At 31.3% G+C, this 19201-nt stretch overlaps 1 protein-coding gene across 1 annotated transcript; it reads right to left on the minus strand.

Annotated features, from left to right (window-relative positions):
- Positions 1-6064: 6064 nt before the first annotated feature.
- LOC137808271 (cyclin-D3-2) lies at positions 6065-7993 on the minus strand. Its single transcript, XM_068609300.2, has 4 exons — positions 7261-7993; positions 6959-7160; positions 6696-6826; positions 6065-6584 (listed from the first exon to the last, which is right to left on the minus strand). Exons 1-4 carry the CDS (start codon positions 7756-7758, stop codon positions 6300-6302), a joined length of 1116 nt encoding a protein of 371 aa, XP_068465401.1. The 5' UTR covers positions 7759-7993; the 3' UTR covers positions 6065-6299.
- Between the last annotated feature and the right edge of the window lie 11208 nt (positions 7994-19201).

A 19201-nucleotide genomic window follows, 5' to 3' on the forward strand; every position in this document is an offset into this window, starting at 1 on the left:
GGTGTGGCCATGTGGGAGGATAGGACAAACTACAGCTCGTGATTTATGGCCCTCAATCCTCTATATCAGGGATGCAGTTGTTGTGTATTTTGGAGTATTTGAGTTCAGCTCTAGTGCGGTATTTGGTGATTTATGCCAAAGTATGAGAATAATTATGATCACATATTTTGCATTAGTTACAAATAGACTACACTGGTGATCTGTTTTCTTGCCAATGTTTATGAAGATTTGACCAATATGGAGGCATTATTTTCATATCACCAAACGTCTTATCTTTGAGTTAGTAATGATAGAGATAAAAGAAGTTTTGAAGGCAGAGATGGGCTCCATAGGTTGCTGGATGAAGTCAGTTTGCTAACTTCATCATTTATCTGCAATCTGATATTTTCCCATGTGGATGCATGCAAAATGCAATATCATCCTTCTTCTCAGTGGTCCAATTTTCAAACTTGCATTATTAGCTTTTCGACTTAAAACGAAATAATGGCATTGCAATCATCTTGATGTATGCATATTCATTGTAGTGTTGAACTTAGTGATCTTACATTACCATTAAACAACAGATAGAATGGGTTTACATTCGTTTTGGCAGGCCCAGCATGATCTTAAACACTACTTAATCCCAATACATTGTTCATTTAAGCCATGGGCCAGAACCCACCAAAAACATATGAAAAATATCTTAATTCAAAATTGAGTTCAATAAGCCAATCCGTGGACATAAACTTGCAAGCTTTATACATCCTTCATTGCAAGTTGTTGAGGACAACGTGGCATAAACTTCTACCTCATTCATTCGGTTCTTTCTTATGTTCCGAAGTACCATATTTTAATGGATTATCTATAAACATCCCTTATTATTTTTGTCAAGGTATTGTTACGTTTTTTATATTTTAATTAAAGTTAAACTCGTTAAATAAAATGTGAAACTAAATTTGGATTATAATGCAAAATTGTTTTACAGGGAGCTATGTCTAAATTAAAATACTTCTTAGCTATTGAAAGTTTAATACCCAAAAAAAGTTCTCATTGGAAACTCACTATGCAAGTTGCTCCTTAATCCTATCTCTGTTAAGGTCGTACAAAAGAAGGTACAAGCTAAACTGTGACTAAAGAATAATGTTGAGTATGGTGTGAATAAGTGAATGTTACAAGTTAAGAGAGTGTAAGACTACTTAGATTACACTCTTCAAAAGATTTATATCTTAAGACACTCCTTACACATAAATGTGTGAGCCTAGTTTAAATTGATTCAATTAAAAAAAATATTATCCTTTTTTTAATTATACTTACTGGGATAAGATTACTAGGACTAAAATTTATTCAATTAAGAAAAATAACTAAAAGATGTGAGTGTGGCATTATATGTTTATATGTTGATGACATGTTGATTTTTGAAATGAAAGACAAATGGTGAAACAAATGTAATTTTAGGAGTTAGAGTCGTAACGAAGAGAGATTAGTCAGACAAACCATTATTCAAAGTTTCTTGCTCTTGAAATGAGTTAAAATGAAGTTAGAGTTGTTGAAAAACTTCATAGCAAACAATCCATTAGGAATGAAACCAACATCTGAAAATGAAGTTGAGTGGTTGAAAAAATTCTTAGTAAACAATCCATTAAGAATGAAACTAACCTCATTTGTATAAATGCATTGTGATTACAAATCGGCAACAATTATAACTAAGAATAAAATTACAATGGAAATAATAGACATATAAAATTGAGACATAGTATGATAAAGCAGGAAGTAAATAGTGGAACAATTCTCATTGATTATGTTAAGTTAAAATAAAATCTAACAGATCCTGTGACAAAACTATAGGGAGAAATATGATTTTAGAAACATAAAGAGGAATGAGACTTAAGTTACTTGCAAACAAACAAGTAATAAAAACTCAACATTCATTATTGTAGATCCTACGAATAAAGTTCAGATGAGTAGAAACAAATCATTTGTTAGTTTTGTTAACACTAAAATTGATTTAAAATCAAATTTGTCCATTCTTATGGTATGTCTGAAAGTGCTAGATACTAGGTAAACTTTGTAGTTAATTCTATGTGATGTAAATATGATTTTATATCCCTTACGTGTGGTGTATAATTTGTAGCATACATATGATGAAATCACCTATATGAGTGTCAAGTGCAGCCATTTGCATAAGTTCTTGGCAAGATCTCTAGAACACTCATGAATACCAAACACACACATGACCTAGTAAACACAACACAATGATAACAACAAGAATTATGGAGGTGTATTGTGATTAATTAACCACTAGCGTACATTAAGTGTTTCTTGGTCTATATATCTTGTTATACCAACTACAATGTGGATCAAGTTTCTCAATTTAGAAATGATTCATAGAGCTTGTTATACAAACTTCGAGCATTATATGAGTAGAGATTTTCTTCTTCCTTTCTTTCTTTTTCTTGCCTTTTTGCAATTAGTGAAGGATTGTTATAAATAAATGAGTATTACAAAAGTCAAGAGAGTGTCATGTTGCCTAGATTACACTCTCTCAAAGGTTATATATCAAGACACTCCTTACACCTTCAAAGTGGGTAGCAAAGGAGGTAGGTCTCACACGCATAAAGGTATGGACCTCATTTGTACCTTTTATAATTCAATTCAAATCATGATGATTCTCTCTAAAACTTAAGCATTATTTATGGGATCTTTGGAGGACGGTGCTCATCCACGACTCAGGAAACCAGTTTGTCGTTACAACAAAGTAAACCTCCATGAAATTATAAGTACGAGTCATTTTAATAATTTTGTAAAATTCTTATTAATCCTTTGTAAAGTTAGGAACTAAAATGATGATTTTGTAAAGTTGTTAGTTGGGGACTAAAATGATTGGTGCTTACAACTCAATGACAAATGCAGAAGTTTGCTTGACTAATGTTACTCTAATTGTAAAAGTAACTTGGACATCTTGAATTAATAATGTTACAAAACAAAAGGTATAGTCGAGCACAGATAGCATGTCAAATTTGACACAAAATGTAGGACATGCCTTGAACAATAACCTGTGTTGTTGTGACAAATAGTGATAAAATTATAATGGTGTATAAACAGGATTTTGACTACTCAAGAAGAGAATAGACCAGAAAGCAAATGATAGGTGGAGAGGCAGGACCCACTCTGCTCAATTCTAATTGACTCTTTGGTGGAAACTTCACCAAGGCAGCATCTGTTCTTTCAAAGGAGTTGTTGGGTGTCTTAAACAGAACCATTTTTTAATATGTATTTAGCCTGCAGCAGTACATTAGGATGACCAAGACAAGTTTTCGCAAAATTTCCCGCTGTTCCTACTTTCTGAGCTTCACTGTTTCTGTTCACACCAATGCAGAAACACAAGTACTGCTCTTGTTGACATTTTGTCCCTAAATGTATAGAAAACAAACTTCTATAGTTGTTACTCAACCACTACTCACTTTTCACCTCTGTTATATCACATGTGAACTATTCTGCCGCTTCTTGAATAATCTCTATCTTTAACTTGTGCATTATGTTTTAATCTTATGTTTAACCATTGCTATATCTAATTATATGATAGTTATCAATAAGACCTTGTTTTCGGCTTTTAGTTTGTAGCTACTGCATTAGGTTGACGTGATACCCTCTTAGGCTCTAACCACGTAGATTTTGATAAGTTACTGCGTAACCAGACAACACAACAGTTTTCAGTATACATGTCCTTGCCCTATTCGTGCCTTGGTCGATTTGGGCCTACGATAAAAAATGAATTTGGCATTTTAGACCATAATAATTAAGCCAATGTAATGCATCAATTTTCAAACATAATTGGTTTGCTACAATTTGGCATTTTTTCACGAAAATAACAAGGCAAATAATAACCACGTGCATGAGAAGCATGCTTGGCTTGTCTGTAGCATTGATGCTTGGTAGCTACTTCAGATATCATCGTGCACGTTACCTGTCTCTTCTTTGCGTACCCACAACTATTGTTTCACTGAGTATAGTCGTATATTGATTGATTCATACTTTGATCCCCCATACACAAAGGTGCAAACAAGTTATTGACTATAGAGATGAGTTATCAAGTTATGTTCTCTTTCTCTCCTGTCCTTGTGAGAGTAAAACTGTGTATTACAGTACTCTTGTTTTTAGTAGACTCTTGGTCGGCAAGTCAATATGTGGAAAAGACTTATTTTACCAAAACTAGGAAAAAATGTTGGCTAAACAACCATAGAACCAACTAATGAAGACAATGTAACTTTAGCTGGTACCTCTTATAAAGAATTGAGAAAGCGCCCTAAAGTAACAACCAAATTTGACTCTCAAGCGGACTCATCATATCACCCAGAATTACTGTTTGGCAGGAATATAGCTGTCACTTTGAAAACTCCTCATGCTGTGGACTATTGCAAACCATCATAACAAGGACATCATGCATCTGCAACATAAAGCGAACCATAACCAACTCATGGTGACAAAAGCAAAGAAACAGGACCACAGTAGAAACAAAGTAACCACCCCAAATCAGAGGTTTATCAATTTATAGGCAGTCATTTTCAGAAAATACATCCACTGGTGACCGGTCTTTGCACTTTTTACCTTTGACCTTTTTTGGGTACTTAGTGGTCTTCAGTGAGTCCAGAAACCCATTTTCTCTAGTTCCCAATGGCAAACTACCTTGTCAACATTGCTCAATTATTCACTTTCCAAACACAATGTTCAGACAAGAATCCTAAAGGTTCAAAATTCAGAGAGAAATCATCCTTTCAGAAAAGAAGAGTTCTCTTCTCTTCAATCACCTATCATTTTAATTTTGCTGTGGTCAAGTCAAGTACATCTGTTTGAAAACACATTTTTAAACCTTTATTTCCATGTACATTCTACTATAATGCGTTCTGTTTTGACCATTATACTTGATAATGACAACGAATACGGCAAGCGATAATGAGAGCCCATCTCTAGACAGATTAACAGAAAGAAGATATTCATCATAGTTTTCTTTTGCTAAGAATAGCAGATGGGTTTTATCTTACGGACATCCATCTTCAAATAATTATTACTGCAAATATTGCAATAAATTATTTGTACGTAGACACCGAAAGTGACTATTGGGGTCAAAGTATCGGAAAACAGATTCTGGTACACGGTGATTGTTCCAGTGTTACTTTGTTTTAGAGGATTTGATGTCTCTTTTTACTTAATCAATGTACTTTGTTAAGTGGACCTGTATTTTTTAAACCTTTTATTTCAGTCCTAATGTATTACGTGCTTAACTAAGGGACACAGCATTGCTAGAAAGTCAAACATTCAAATTTATTGTCAATCTGGTAACATGTGAGATATGACTATAATAGGACTATTGAACATCCATACACTTCAACCTATAATGCTTCTCCGCGAGTATTATCAAATGCAGGGTTGTATCAACGCAGGCTGGAACGCATAACTCGGATAACTAAACAGTTAGAAATAGGTTTTAGAATTAATGTTGAGACCAAAATGGTACGGAATTCGGGTTACTCAACAAAGCCAATTATAACTACATCATTTTTACGACTCAAATGTTGGGAAATTAATCAAGACACCGAATCTTGCAACTAAAACTACTGTTGAGTTCTTCAATTCACCCGTATAACAGAAAAAGATGCTAATATCTAAGGACAAAAAGATTGGCCAGACTTGCATTAGATACAAAACAGATTCGGATGGCCAGAGAAGTAAACATCTACGTTTTCGGAAAGATGGGGTTCCATATCTGTGTGAGAGTACCTTGTCCCCCCTCTGGGAGAGTAACAGAAAGATATGCATTGGCAAAAGAATTCACGAGCATCTCTCCTAATCCTAGCGGGGCAACATATTCCTATTGGGTTGGTTTGATCTTGTACAGGAGATTCATAGATAAATCTAATCTATAACTGACATTTCACACTTCTTTGTTTAATAGTTAGAAATCTCCATATGCAGTTCTTAATCTGCATAAACAGAGGATAGATCAGCAAACTATCAGATAATAGGCAAAGGAAATCTCTTGATTGTGCTTTCGGACAAATATCATGAGTAGAATGAGTAAACACTGCACTGAAAATAGAACTCACAGGTAGAACTACAAGTTTATAACTTGTATTTCTACTCAGTATCAGATATCTTATCCACCTCAAACAATAAAGTGGAGGAAATCTCAGTCTCTGCCTCATTAGTTTTCAAATTTTGGCTAGAAATGTCTATAACTAAGAACATAATTTAGTTGCACTTGGACATGACTGCCAGATTTATGTGAAAGAAAGCTACCACATTGGAAGTAAATACTGAGATCATTAACGAGGGCTATTAAGAACATCAATTGACACGCGACTAACAGAAGGCAATCGCATTTGCTGGTCCTGAGGTCTTCTCCTCTTAAACGGCGGCTCCAGTGAGAGTGAGACTGATGATGACAATGCCCACGAATCATTTGAGCTATCACAACTGAAAGTTGAATCAAGGATACCACCTGGGCTACTTGGTTCAGATAGACGCTTGCGTTTCTGGTGAAGGCTGTAAATGCCTTCATTGCGACCTAAAATTTTCTGCATGAGCTTATAGCACTGGTTCACTTGTTCCTGTGAGATAGTCACCAACATTTTCCAATTACTCACCAAATCAATAACAAATTCAAAAATTCAACAAACAAGAACAAGGCAGACACAGAACAATTGAAGTTATAGACTAACCTCGCTAATCTTTAGTAGACCCAGAAGCTGATCAATGTACTTTGTAGCGTTAAATGATTCAATCTCTTTAATAACATGGATCATGGTAGCAGCAGCCAATGTAGAAGGAAGATAACTCATAGCCCTTGAATCTGACAACAATAATGAAATTCCATATACAGATATCAGCGATCATAATGGCATGACTCCAATTTGCTTAACGTCAATATCTAGTGTTTCATTAATTAACATTTAAACCCATCCTATAAATTTTTGCTACATACCCGCAGTGACATTGAGAAGAACCCGCTCACAACGCCATAGAAATTCCCAATGCAAGCGACTCTTCAAACCAAGCCTTCTGACAATGTGTTCAAAGAAAGAAATTGGAGTCACCGGATGCATCCTCCATTTAAGAGTTGACAGCACCAGCAGCTCCATTCTCTGAATAGTCTTCGCCTCAAACACAAACCTTGATTCCTCCACCTAAAACACACACCCACCAAAGAAAGGCAAGTGCATAAGAAACAAAACAATAAGTCATATCAACAAACACCTAGGGTTCATCTTAAATTCAAAAACATACTTGAAGGTCCAAAAGAAGCGGCACATGGGTCTCTTCCGTTTTTGCAGCAAGGGACAAACAAGCAACAGCAGTAAGCTGTGTCATCCACGGCTTGTCCGTGTGAAACCTCAGACTTGGGATGAACCGATCAAAGTAGTTGACGGCAAGAACAGTGGTCAAAGCAGAAAACCCATAATGTCCACAAACTTTTGAAATCCAGTTCACAGCCTCCACACGAGACCCTTCTAAGGGCCCATCGGCAATGGCAATAAGAGAACACGAATGGGTCTCTCCCTCTTTCGAGATTAAAGACACAAGCTCTTCATCTTCCCAGAACAGATCATTCTGAAGCAAAACCAAAGGCAAAGATTGCAACTTTCTCCCAGATGGGTCATCGTTGTTGATCTCACAATCAGCACCGCTCGCATCCAAATCTTCCTCGAAGGTGTCACGCTCTTCGCAGAGAAGGGCATCGAGGATCGAGGGAGAGTGGAGCTGTGCATCGTCGCCGATAGCCATTCTCTTCAAAGAAACAATTTCTTCATGGTTAGTAAGAGAAGATGTGCAGAGCCATTTTCAACTGAGCCTATGTTTGTTTCTTTGTTTCTCTCACTATGGTGAGTTCAATGAGATAATGAGGGAAAGAGAGAGAGAAAGACTAATGCAGTAATCAAACAAAGGTTTTTATCTGAGAAGCACTTCACGCTTGTCCTTTTCTTTCCCTTTCTTTTCTCTTTTTATTCTTCGTATTTTCTTCCACATATGTTGTTATTTTAATATTTGTATTGAAGGACGAGCAAGACAGGCTGTTGTTTCGCGCGCAGAAAAACAGCGCGTAACGGCAAGAGAAATATCACGTCGTATTTTGAATTTGAATTATGGGACGTAACAAATTCTTTGTTTTCTCAGGATTTCATCCACTTTCACATCCCTTCTTCTTTCTTTACATCTATTCTTTTTTTCTTAATATGTTTTATTACTAAATATTTTATATAAATGTTCAAATAACTTACCATGTGAATAAGTTGAAACTGCTGTTATGAAAAATCAGCTTAATTATTGATTGGCTGGAAATTCTTGCTTCATTAATTAGTAGTTGGATAGTTAAGTTATTTATTGATCTCGTTTACGTCTAAAAATTTCAAAAACATAAATAATAAAAATTTAATACAATTTTATATTTTATTATATAAAAATTAAAATAATATAATTCCGTATTCAAATTTCAAAACATCGCCGAAATAAATAATCTGATATTTATATAAAAAATTTAATAACATCACAAATACATAAATAACACAATTTTATAATAATTTAAATACAGTGTATATCTCATCATGAATCAAACAAATAAGATCACTTTATTTTAGAATTTACCATCGAATCAAACTAAATATATTTTAAATGTGCTCATCAATCAAACATGTTCTACTAATTAGAATCTTATTGAATAATCATGTTGATTTAAGTTTTACACTTATTTAAACAACTTGAAGAATATGATGAACAAATTAATAATTAATGTTTTTTATTTATTTTAACTTTTATATATTGTTCTAGTGAGTCATATCAAGATTCTCTTCTTACATGAACTAAACAAATTTCTAACTCTTACCTTGTTAATCTTGGAAAAGCCTATATGCTTTGTACGACTTTGTGCTTTACACAAATTTAAGTAAAAATACTTTGTCTAAGGAGAGATAAGTATAAGATGTTACTTAAACAAGAGAAGACCATATAATGCATGCATGAAACAATTGAATGCATCTTCTCCAAATTGTTTAATCGCAAGGAAGATGTTCAAATGAGTTTGAAGTTGCTCAACAGGTAGAAAATTATTTGTAACAACTATTTCCTTCAACACCTATTTAAGGTTATCGTTTAAATAGGAAAACCATTATTTGCAAAATACTAAAATGATGCTAATATTCTTTTTTGTCCTAATAACTTTGTAAGAACATTAATGTGTTCATCTAACAAACAAGTAACGAGAGTTTAACCTTGTAAACATTGAAAGATGCAATCCCTCTTTAGTGAGTAACTTAGTGATATTTTTATTACACTTTTAGGCAATCTTTGTCTTAGCCAATAGTTGTGTGTTAAATAATACTCTATTATTTTCCGAAAAAGGATAAGTGTTAAAGAATACTTTACGGGTTAGCCATGAGTGACTATGTTCCACCAAAACAATACCTGTACGAGTTAGTTAAGAGTAACTACAAGTTGAAATAATACTCGTTGTACGTTAGTGTGCTTAGTGAAACTCAATTAGTTGATTAAAAATTGGATGTGGTTTGTGGTATCATACAGATCAGTAGAAAAAACATATTGAGTTATGGTAAAGGTGTGGACAAATATATTTGAAAAAATTGCAAGTTCTTTTGAATGAGATACAAGATTTCGGACATAACTTCTTCAAGGTTCATATAAATCTAGAGTTGATGGATAACATGCCTAAGATTTGAGAGTCCAATACAACAACCAATACAAAGACTCGCAATCTAAAAAAGTTCACATTGGATGAACTTCTTGGAATTTGGAAAGTGCATGAGATGCACCTCTAAGATAGAAGTCAAAAGAAAACTTATACCCCATCGAATTGAGGTATCAAAGCAAAAGGTCAGGGTTGCTCTTGTCAAATGGAAAGAAACTAGAGCTCTCGAAGCTTTAGAGGAATAGGAAGTTGATGTATCCAAGGTTGAGTCTAATAACTCAAACCTATGAAGAAATATTTCTAATGTTCCTGTGATATTTTGATCACACCTTTAGACAAACTTTATCTTAGACAATAGTGGTTGCATGTTAAACAATACTCAATTTTTAACTAAAAGTGATTAAGTGTTAAAGAAAACTTAACATGTTAGCCAATTTTGAAACAATACTTCTACAAGTTAATCAGGAGTGACTATGCAATACTCGTTTGTATCTTGTAGTGTTAGTATGCTTAGTGAAGCTCAATCAATTGATTGAGAACTAGACGCAGTCTGCATTATCAAACAAACTAGTATAAAAACATATTCAGAAATTTTTTTCCTCCTTATCTTATTTATTTTGCTCATTATTGAACATGCATTAACTAAAAAACTTGAAGATTTCAAACTCAAATGAAAATATTTATCAATTCATTTAATCAGTATAAACCTATCTTGTGACAACACATCTTCAAACAATACTTGAAAAAACTAAAAAGGTAAAATAAAATAAAACACAATTCAGTCCTACCTGTTTGTATTTTATCTGCTTTTAGTTACACTTCTTAGTTTGTTGGGTTTACTTTGGATTAATGGACTATGTGATCAACCACCTCTATTTTTTTTTTAAATGTATAAGTATAAAAGAGATTAAGAATATATATCATAGTTACAAATACTCAAAACACGTTAATTAAAATATACTAATTATTAATCATTAATCATGAACTAGTTTTAAATTTTAAAAAAATTACAACATAAATTAAATCAGTTGTTTTATTTTGTTTTCAGTTTCAAAGAAAAAAACTACTAATAAAATTAGTATTAAAGGATTGATAGTTAAACTTGTCTTACCTTTTCTTTGTCTCACACAAGTTATAAGTATCAGACCTAAAATGACCAATAATCCTCTTTGTGGCTCAGACTAGTTATGAATAGCAAACCTAAAAAAAAAACAGGATATTTATCATATCTCATCTTGTAATTCTGATAATAAATTGTCATATTAGATCATATCCATAAATTTTAGTAAGTAATTATCTTAAATATTTAGAGATACAAATTTATCATCCCTACTATATAATAAATTCCAATTACGTTTTATTTATTAATTTAACATTTAAATTAATTTATTTTAAAGTTAAATATGATACAGTTTAATTATGTCTATAATGTCCTCATCAGATGAACCTATTTTAAATTTAAAATGATTAAAAATCTAATATTTTTCTTAACTTATGTTATAATTAAGAGTATTTTTTTAAAATGCATAATCTTAAAAATATAGCTTACATAATTTTATAATTACATTTCTATATCTTTACTTAAATAGTTATTAAAACATATTTAATTAATTATATGAATAAGTACGAGTTATTTGATATTCATAAAAATATATACAAAATATAAATATATAAATATGAGTGATGTCATAAGTTTATAAATATAAATAGAATAAATTATTTATGCATTTAGATCGCTATTTAATTTATAAACCATGTATTTGGTAAAATATTTTACCACAATTATTTTAAAATTATAATAACAGTGAGTTTTAATTGATCAATAGTAATATGTTAATGGTGAAAAGACAAGTCGTGTTCATGTATTTGCATCTTCTTAACAGTTTTAAAAGATAGATGAATCATTAATAAATACTATAATTATAGAAAACATTTAATACATTTTTATTTTGTCTTCTATTTATTTGATGTATAATTGAAAAATAAATTTTTTTAATGGAGTGGTTGGAAAAAAAAAGTTAGTAAATGTAATGTACAAACTATTGAAAATACGAGTTAAATGGAACTTGATAGTACATTGTAATCACAATAAATATAATTGAGTCTTTATAACTGAAAGGAATAATACCATAATTCAGTATTGTATAAGATTGTGACACTATTTATCGTGATAATCAAAATGTTATATATTCAGTTGATTGCCAAATTTATCATGAAGAAATCAAACACATTAAATTCGGAAACATCAAGTTTATTTTTATATTCAAGATATTTTCACTAAATTTTTTAAAATTAATCAATTAGCTGTCACAACTTTGAAAAAAATATTATTACAAAGTGGATTTTAAACCTAACTCATTTTTATAAAATCAATTCATGAAGTGACCACTTGTATACAATATATAATATATAATGAATTGTTTCAATCTCTAATTGGGATCTCCAACATTTATCTATATACTCTCCTTTTTTATAATTCTTCTAATGAAGATTTGACCATAGACAAGTTACCCAATATGAACAAAACTTAATGTTGTTATATAATTAACAACAAATAACAAATAATGTCTACTCACTTAGGCGTGTCTATTTAAAGAGTTTAAGAATCATCAATGCCAATGACTCTCCACCTTTGGTTTTGTCATGGAGAGTTTGAAAACCATTATATGGGAATAATGATGGGGGATTATTGTGGAATGCATGGTGCAACATCGAAGGCCATGACTTCAAAAGTTTTAAAAACCAAGAAGGATAACAAAGTGAAAACACTTATCACGATCAATGTTGAATGGAGAAAAAGCAAAATGTTTTCTAGCTTGATGAAGATGGTGTCTTTCTACATATTTTTTTTACTAATAATTATATGTTGATTAGAAAATTATGAATTATTAATTATATGCAATTCAAAACTTAACTATGATAAATGTCATTCTTTGTTTTTATTAATAAAATAAATTCATAACTTTTTAACATTGAATACTTACACAATTTATTATCAAGAATTGACCATTTTATAAAAGTAGTAATAGAAGATAAATATTGTATATTATATAATGTTTGGGAGAATGAGAGTCCCGTATCTGTATTTTAACGTTATTCTTTCTTCAGACAAACAGATCCTTTCTTGCCACGTTATTCTTATGAATTACTATTTTTATTTCCAATTAAAACAAAATACAATCCACCAGCATGAGATGACGTCAGTTCCCGCTCCCTACTTTTCTTACTTTGATTTTCTTTCTTAAAAATATTTTTCTTTTACTATGATGTATGTTTGAATTTTATTGGTGACATAATTTGATGATTAAATATTAATATGTGGTATGGAAGAGAGAGAAAAAAAGTGATTAGCGTTTGTTTATGATCGTAATTGGTAATGGAAAGGAGAGAATAAAAGAAAAGAAAAGACGAAGAGAGAAGAGAAAGGGAAAGGGCATGCATCGAAACGAGAACAGCCTTAAACCCACCATTCTATCTTTTTTTACCTCTCTCCGTTACTTTATCATAATTGTTGCCGTCTTGTCTGCGAAGAACATACGTTGTACGTCTTCTTTTATGTCTCCCATTCCCATTCCTGTCTTTGGTTTGCTCATTAAGCCAACAACAATTGTATTCTAGTAACATGCATTAAATACGGAGCCTGCAACACGATACTCTGCATTACTAATGCCACCAACTACGTACGTGTCTTTGCAACCCTATTCAATTTTAATCAACCCTCCCTTCCATTAAGGCCATACCTGCCCTTCTTTAGTTCTGGTAGATATGCAAGTTAAATTACCTCACCAATAATCATCTTTCTTATTTCTCATTTCTTATTTCTCATACCAGTCGAATCCAAATAGTCTTTCACGTCCTTCGCCACGTGAATTTCTCAGAAAAATCCCCTACCCTCATCATTCTTATACGTACACATTCATTCCTACTTCTTGGTTCTTAGCCACAATTAATAATCAGTGGTTAAGCAAGTCAAAAACAAAAAAAATTAAACCAGCTACAAATCAAAGAGTCCTTTGGGGGTCTCTTGCATAACTTAACTCAATTAGTTCAATCATTTATCTCTAGCGGCCACACAACCATAATGACACATCATTGTCCTTTTGGTTTTACATGAATCAAGGGTGTCCTGTGTCATATCAGCAATTAATTATATCCATTGTTAGCATCCACACTATATATTAGTCCACGTGCCTAGCATAAAATTTCATCTATGTATAACTGTATAAGAGCCCCACTGGTTTCGTTACTTTCTTCTACTTTCCCACCGCTTCGTTTCCAAAAAATTTCTTTTCGAGATGAGGTTCTTGTTGTGAACAAAGCTATGCAATTCTTTGTCCTTCTTGTGTGTAAAAAGTTCATTTGCTTCAGTGTGACTAAACAACTTTTACTATGCAAGCTGATTAACCTACAAAAAGTTCTCATAAGGGTTTATCAATAATATAAGCTATTAATGAGGATGCTCTCTGTTCTTATCTCTGCCATGCCAGCACCATAACATCGAAGCCTCACAGTTAGTACAGACAGAGAATTCTTTCCTGCATTTATAAATAGCGTTTATGACCATGAGTTCTCGTTGTGTGATACATCAGAGCTATATATATATATATCTACTGTGCATTCAGACTCGGGAGACTGAGTATTCGTACGCACGTAACCAATGCCTATAATTTATATTTAAGATATCACCATAACACTTTTCTTTTCTAGTTAGCGAAAGTAGTAGACAGAAAAATATCTCCAATACTACTGTGGAGTAGGACGTGGATGGCATGGTCACAGTAACAAAATCTATGCTACAAATCTTTTTTTTTTTGTGACATGCTTGATCTTGATTTGAAAAAATATCTACAAATGACAAAATGGTTGTTACCGTTGCGTAACAAATACACATCTCCTTGTTATTTTATAACTTTTCCTTCTTTTTCTATTAACAATTTTTCAATTTTTAATAAAAAGAGACAAAAGCAGTTGTTTTTTTTTGGGTAAGCACAACGATCCTTGTTTGAATAATCACCCAGTGCTTCTTTTTAACTATTTGGTAGTGTTGCACGATAAAGGGTCTGAATTGCCAGCAAATAAAGAGATAAAAAAAACTTGCATTTCTTCTACCACCTGCTTTCTCTTCCTTTCTTTCTGCACTTTCACGGCTCAAGCTGCGAGGCACACACAGAGAGAGAAAGCACTAAGCAGTGTAATCCAGCAACCAGACTTTGAAATAAAGATGAGAATATAGTTCCATCTGGTGTGCTTTTCATTGGTAAGTTTCACATTTTTTTTTTAAAAAAAAAACTTGGCTAAAAATCTGTGTCACTTTAATAAATCAATGTTAAAAGTCATGGCCCAATTTGCTAAAAAAATCACTGCGAAACAAAAATACAGGTTGTGTCTGCATTAGCCTTGTTAGAAGTCAACTAATCTTTATTTAAGAGATCATGAATTGGTGTGCCAGAGTATTATTTTAGTGTTGATCCACCTCGCTAAGATCTAATAGCCTGTGTACACTTGTATTCCATTTATAGCCTTCAGACATTAACCTCAATGCTAATTCTTCCACAGCAATTTGCATATAAAATTGACCCTGAGAAGTTGTTGTCATGTCCTCCCTTCCTCTTCCCCCGATTATGGCATACAACTTTTCTGGACCATAACCCGTGACTCATTCTAAAGAAGAAGAAGGCAAAAAGAAAAAGGTTAATTTGAGATTATGGACCATTTATATTTCCCTGCAAAGAGAGAAATGCTAATAGGGTCAAGGCCAATTAATTTTCGGCAAATGGCAAATTGAACAGTAAAAATAATCAATGTCAGTATGGGAAAATTGCCCTTTTCAAGACAATCCTTTAAGCCAGGTTTGGCACTAAGGTCTGAGCAATTTGAGAATTTATATTCATGTAAGTTTCGAACTCTGTTAAAGCAATCAAATATTGAGATGAATCCATACACATTGTAGTCTATAAAGAACTATGAAGGTGTAATAAACTAACTATCAGTACATCTTGCTTTCCAGGAAGTGGAGATCACAAAGTTGAGCCTAAGAGTGATTTAATTACTGGTTCAACACCAAAAATATGACTTCTGTGTGCTTTGGTTGACATTTACAAACTTCATTTGGAATCATTTATATTTTACAAATATGAAAATTAAGATTGAAGTAGTATAATTTATGTTTATAAAATTTTCATCTCAAAAACAAAACTAGTAATAAAATTTGTTTGAAGTTTTCAACTAATGCAGAACCTTTTCTTATTTTAGTCACATATATAAGAAATTGTTATCAAATACAAAAGCACAAGTACAATAAACATGAATATGGGTAGGGTAAACTTTATAGGAAGCATACTCTTGCTTGGATGTTTTGCACTACTTATTCTTCCTTTAGCACAACTCAAGTAGTAAACCTCACATATTCGATTTTATTTGATATTTATTAAAATGAGTAAAACAAAATTATTTTAAAATTGGATAATTGGTATTTGTTAACTACGATTTCGATTTTTATATTAAACATTAACATGTAGGATTTCACTTATATTAAATTTCATTGGAGTAGTACTTCACGTGTAGATTTGTTCAATTCTAAAATAAAAATATTTTTTGGCCATTCCAAAAAATATCAAATAAAATTATGAAGAAAAAAATACCAGAGATATTCAGTAGTAAATAAACTGTCTTTTTCAGTGTCCTGTTTGCTCTCTCAAAGTGATTTACATCTTGAGCTATGTTATTACATAATAAAATTTTATAATAATAACATTACTTATTTTTTTTCTTTATCTCTATAATACATCAATCATCTCATTTTATAATTTTTTTTATCTATCTTTATTATAAACATTCTTGTTTCCAATCTCTGGATTCCATCAACCACACGCAAACCTTTTTATTTTTTTTCTGTATATATGTTAAAAAAGTATGATTTCAAGTTGTTTTGATATATTTTCAGATAATGCTTCATCGTTTTTTTTTTAAAATAGGCCCTTTTTTATTGACTGAATTTTTCTGAAAATTAAAAAAAGAAAACACAAGTCTCATCTTCTTAATGATTCTCTGTTACGATTTTTTTTTTAAAATTTTCAATCTATTTCAACCAAAATTAAATGGTAAGAGTGTGTTGTTAGCATTTCTCATAGTTTTAACTTTAGATTTTTTTTTATATCCATTATTATCAAGAAATTATAAGATCAAATATATATTTGTGACTAATTCATACGAATATTGTTCAATAATAATGCATGTAAAATAACATGAATAAGTGTTAATAGGGTTCATCATTTTATATTATTTGATTTGGATTTAGCGAAAAATTGTAGTTTAAAAAGATTTAGATCAATATTTATTGTAAAGTTGATTGGATCAATTTCACTACCCCGAATGGACCAAATACACAAGTTATATATTTATAATTTTTTGTCCAACTTATTTGGTTTAATATTATTAATTTATATAACATATTAAAAATAAATGGATTAATTTTGGTCCTATAAAAAAAATTATAGATCCCATTTTCATTTTTTACTTACGGAGTTAAACTAATCTATTTGGCAACTCTATTTCTGACTTATAAAGTGTGATGTAAGAGAGTAGTAACTTGGACTTTGTAAATATATGACAAATATTTGACGCGTGACTATGTGAATAAAGTAACAGGTGTAGAAAGAGGTACTGAACTTTACTTAATACTTTCTTGGAAGATTGGTTTTCATATATTTCATATATATTCCAGAAACAAAAGGGAGTTCAGAATTCATCTTCTTCCTTTATTTTTTATACAGTCTTATTTTTAGTCACTCCTTGATTTACGTGTTGGTTCAAACTCACATATCACTCCTTTCCTTTTCTAACTTTTAGTTTCTTTCATTTTTATGCTGCCTAACTCTTTCTCTCTATCACTTTGACTTCTATTTATTTATTATAATTCAATTTTTTAAAGTTTCTTGTTGTAATTGCACCTTGTATACTGGAGTTACAGTATTGTCATAATTGTCAATAATTGTTGTTAATATTAATTTTATGATCACTATTATTTGTTTATTTAGTTATTAACATCTTAAAAGATTACCATCACTTAGTTTTGAGGGTTGGAACATATGTATTGACATGATCAACATCCTCGATTACCCTGATTGAACTGACCGAGACCCTACATACAGTCAGACCAACGGATATATATAACCATTAACACTCAAACCAAGTTCAGTAAGACTAAACTGTTATTAAGAATTAGGTAATGCAATCATAAGTGTGATGATTCATTCCACTAATCAGACCCAATGAGGTAAGCCCATTAAAATAATATAAATAGCACATATTTCAAAGAACCAGATACGTCATTATTAATGTACACCTACTCGAGTGTCGAACACCCTCTTCACTGACTTAAGCGTCGAAGTGACATTCACCCGAGATTGAAAGCCGAAGGAGTAGCACAAGGCAAGAAGGATCCCAGTAAAGCCTTAGCAATCTGCCTGAAGGAAAGAGGAAGACGAAGACTTCAATAATTCTCTAGGTCTTATCTTCCTAGCCGAAACAAAACAAGCATTGGTAGCAAGGTTTGCAATGACAAAAAATGGGATTAATGAAACGGAGAAAATACATGATTGATTTTGTAAGCTTGTCACTTCTTATTTAATTGTGTTTCATTCATGATTGTTAAATCCATTGCGTTTTTTCTTTTCAATGATATGATCTGCGAACAATAAAAATGGATAAAAGTTGATACACAAACATACATTTTATCCTTATATAAGTCAACATCTTGGTATTAAATTCCAGTATTTATAATAAAAATAAAGGAAACAAATTATAAACTATATGTCCCAGTTAATAATGTAAATTAATAAAATATTTAATTCAAATATATATAATTTAAATGTAACCACCCTAATAATTTCATTACGCTGAAAATAACTGTAAATTTTGTTTAACTTACATTAGATAATAATTTGTGATTGAATGTCACTACAATAATGTAAATTTTCAGCGTAATGAAATTATTAGTTTATAATTTGTTTCCTTTATTTATAATAAAAATAAAGGAAACAAATTATAAACTATATGTCCCAGTTAATAATGTAAATTAATAAAATATTTAATTCAAATATATATAATTTAAACACACTTGATGATACAGAGCACTTACACACTATTGTAGTGACATTCAATCACAAATTATTATCTAATGTAAGTTAAACAAAATTTACAGTTATTTTCAGCGTAATGAAATTATTAGGGTGGTTACATTTGAAATACTGTTCATTTTGATATTGTTACGGGCTTAGGGTTTTTTTCATCCTCAAAAATGTATTTTATATAAACAGGAAATACACTTTTTAAATTCGTTATTTCGAAGTTTCTAAATTGATTTTAAAAACAATTTTAAAATGGTGTTATAAGAAATAAAGACTTAAAATTAGTTCTTAGAAAATTGATTTAAAAAGGTGAGTTTTTTTATAAAAAAAAATAAAATTGGTATCCTTTTGAACTATCATATAGTTTAATCGTCAGTGTTCTCTTGAAAATATCTTGATA

This window comes from Phaseolus vulgaris, chromosome 3 (assembly GCF_051622355.1).
Source record: "Phaseolus vulgaris cultivar YP4 chromosome 3, ASM5162235v1, whole genome shotgun sequence".
Classification (NCBI taxonomy): Eukaryota; Viridiplantae; Streptophyta; class Magnoliopsida; order Fabales; family Fabaceae; genus Phaseolus; species Phaseolus vulgaris.

What these genes read in the sequence shown, in the direction of transcription:
- LOC137808271 (XM_068609300.2), bottom strand. Translation starts at nt 7,758, where the DNA reads ATGGCTATCGGCGACGATGCACAGCTCCACTCTCCCTCGATCCTCGAT. An exon ending in TCTTCTCAATGTCACTGCGG is followed by an intron (nt 6,827 to 6,958) that starts GTATGTAGCAAA and finishes TATTGTTGTCAG; the next exon opens with ATTCAAGGGCTATGAGTTAT. An exon ending in GTCTACTAAAGATTAGCGAG is followed by an intron (nt 6,585 to 6,695) that starts GTTAGTCTATAA and finishes ACTATCTCACAG; the next exon opens with GAACAAGTGAACCAGTGCTA.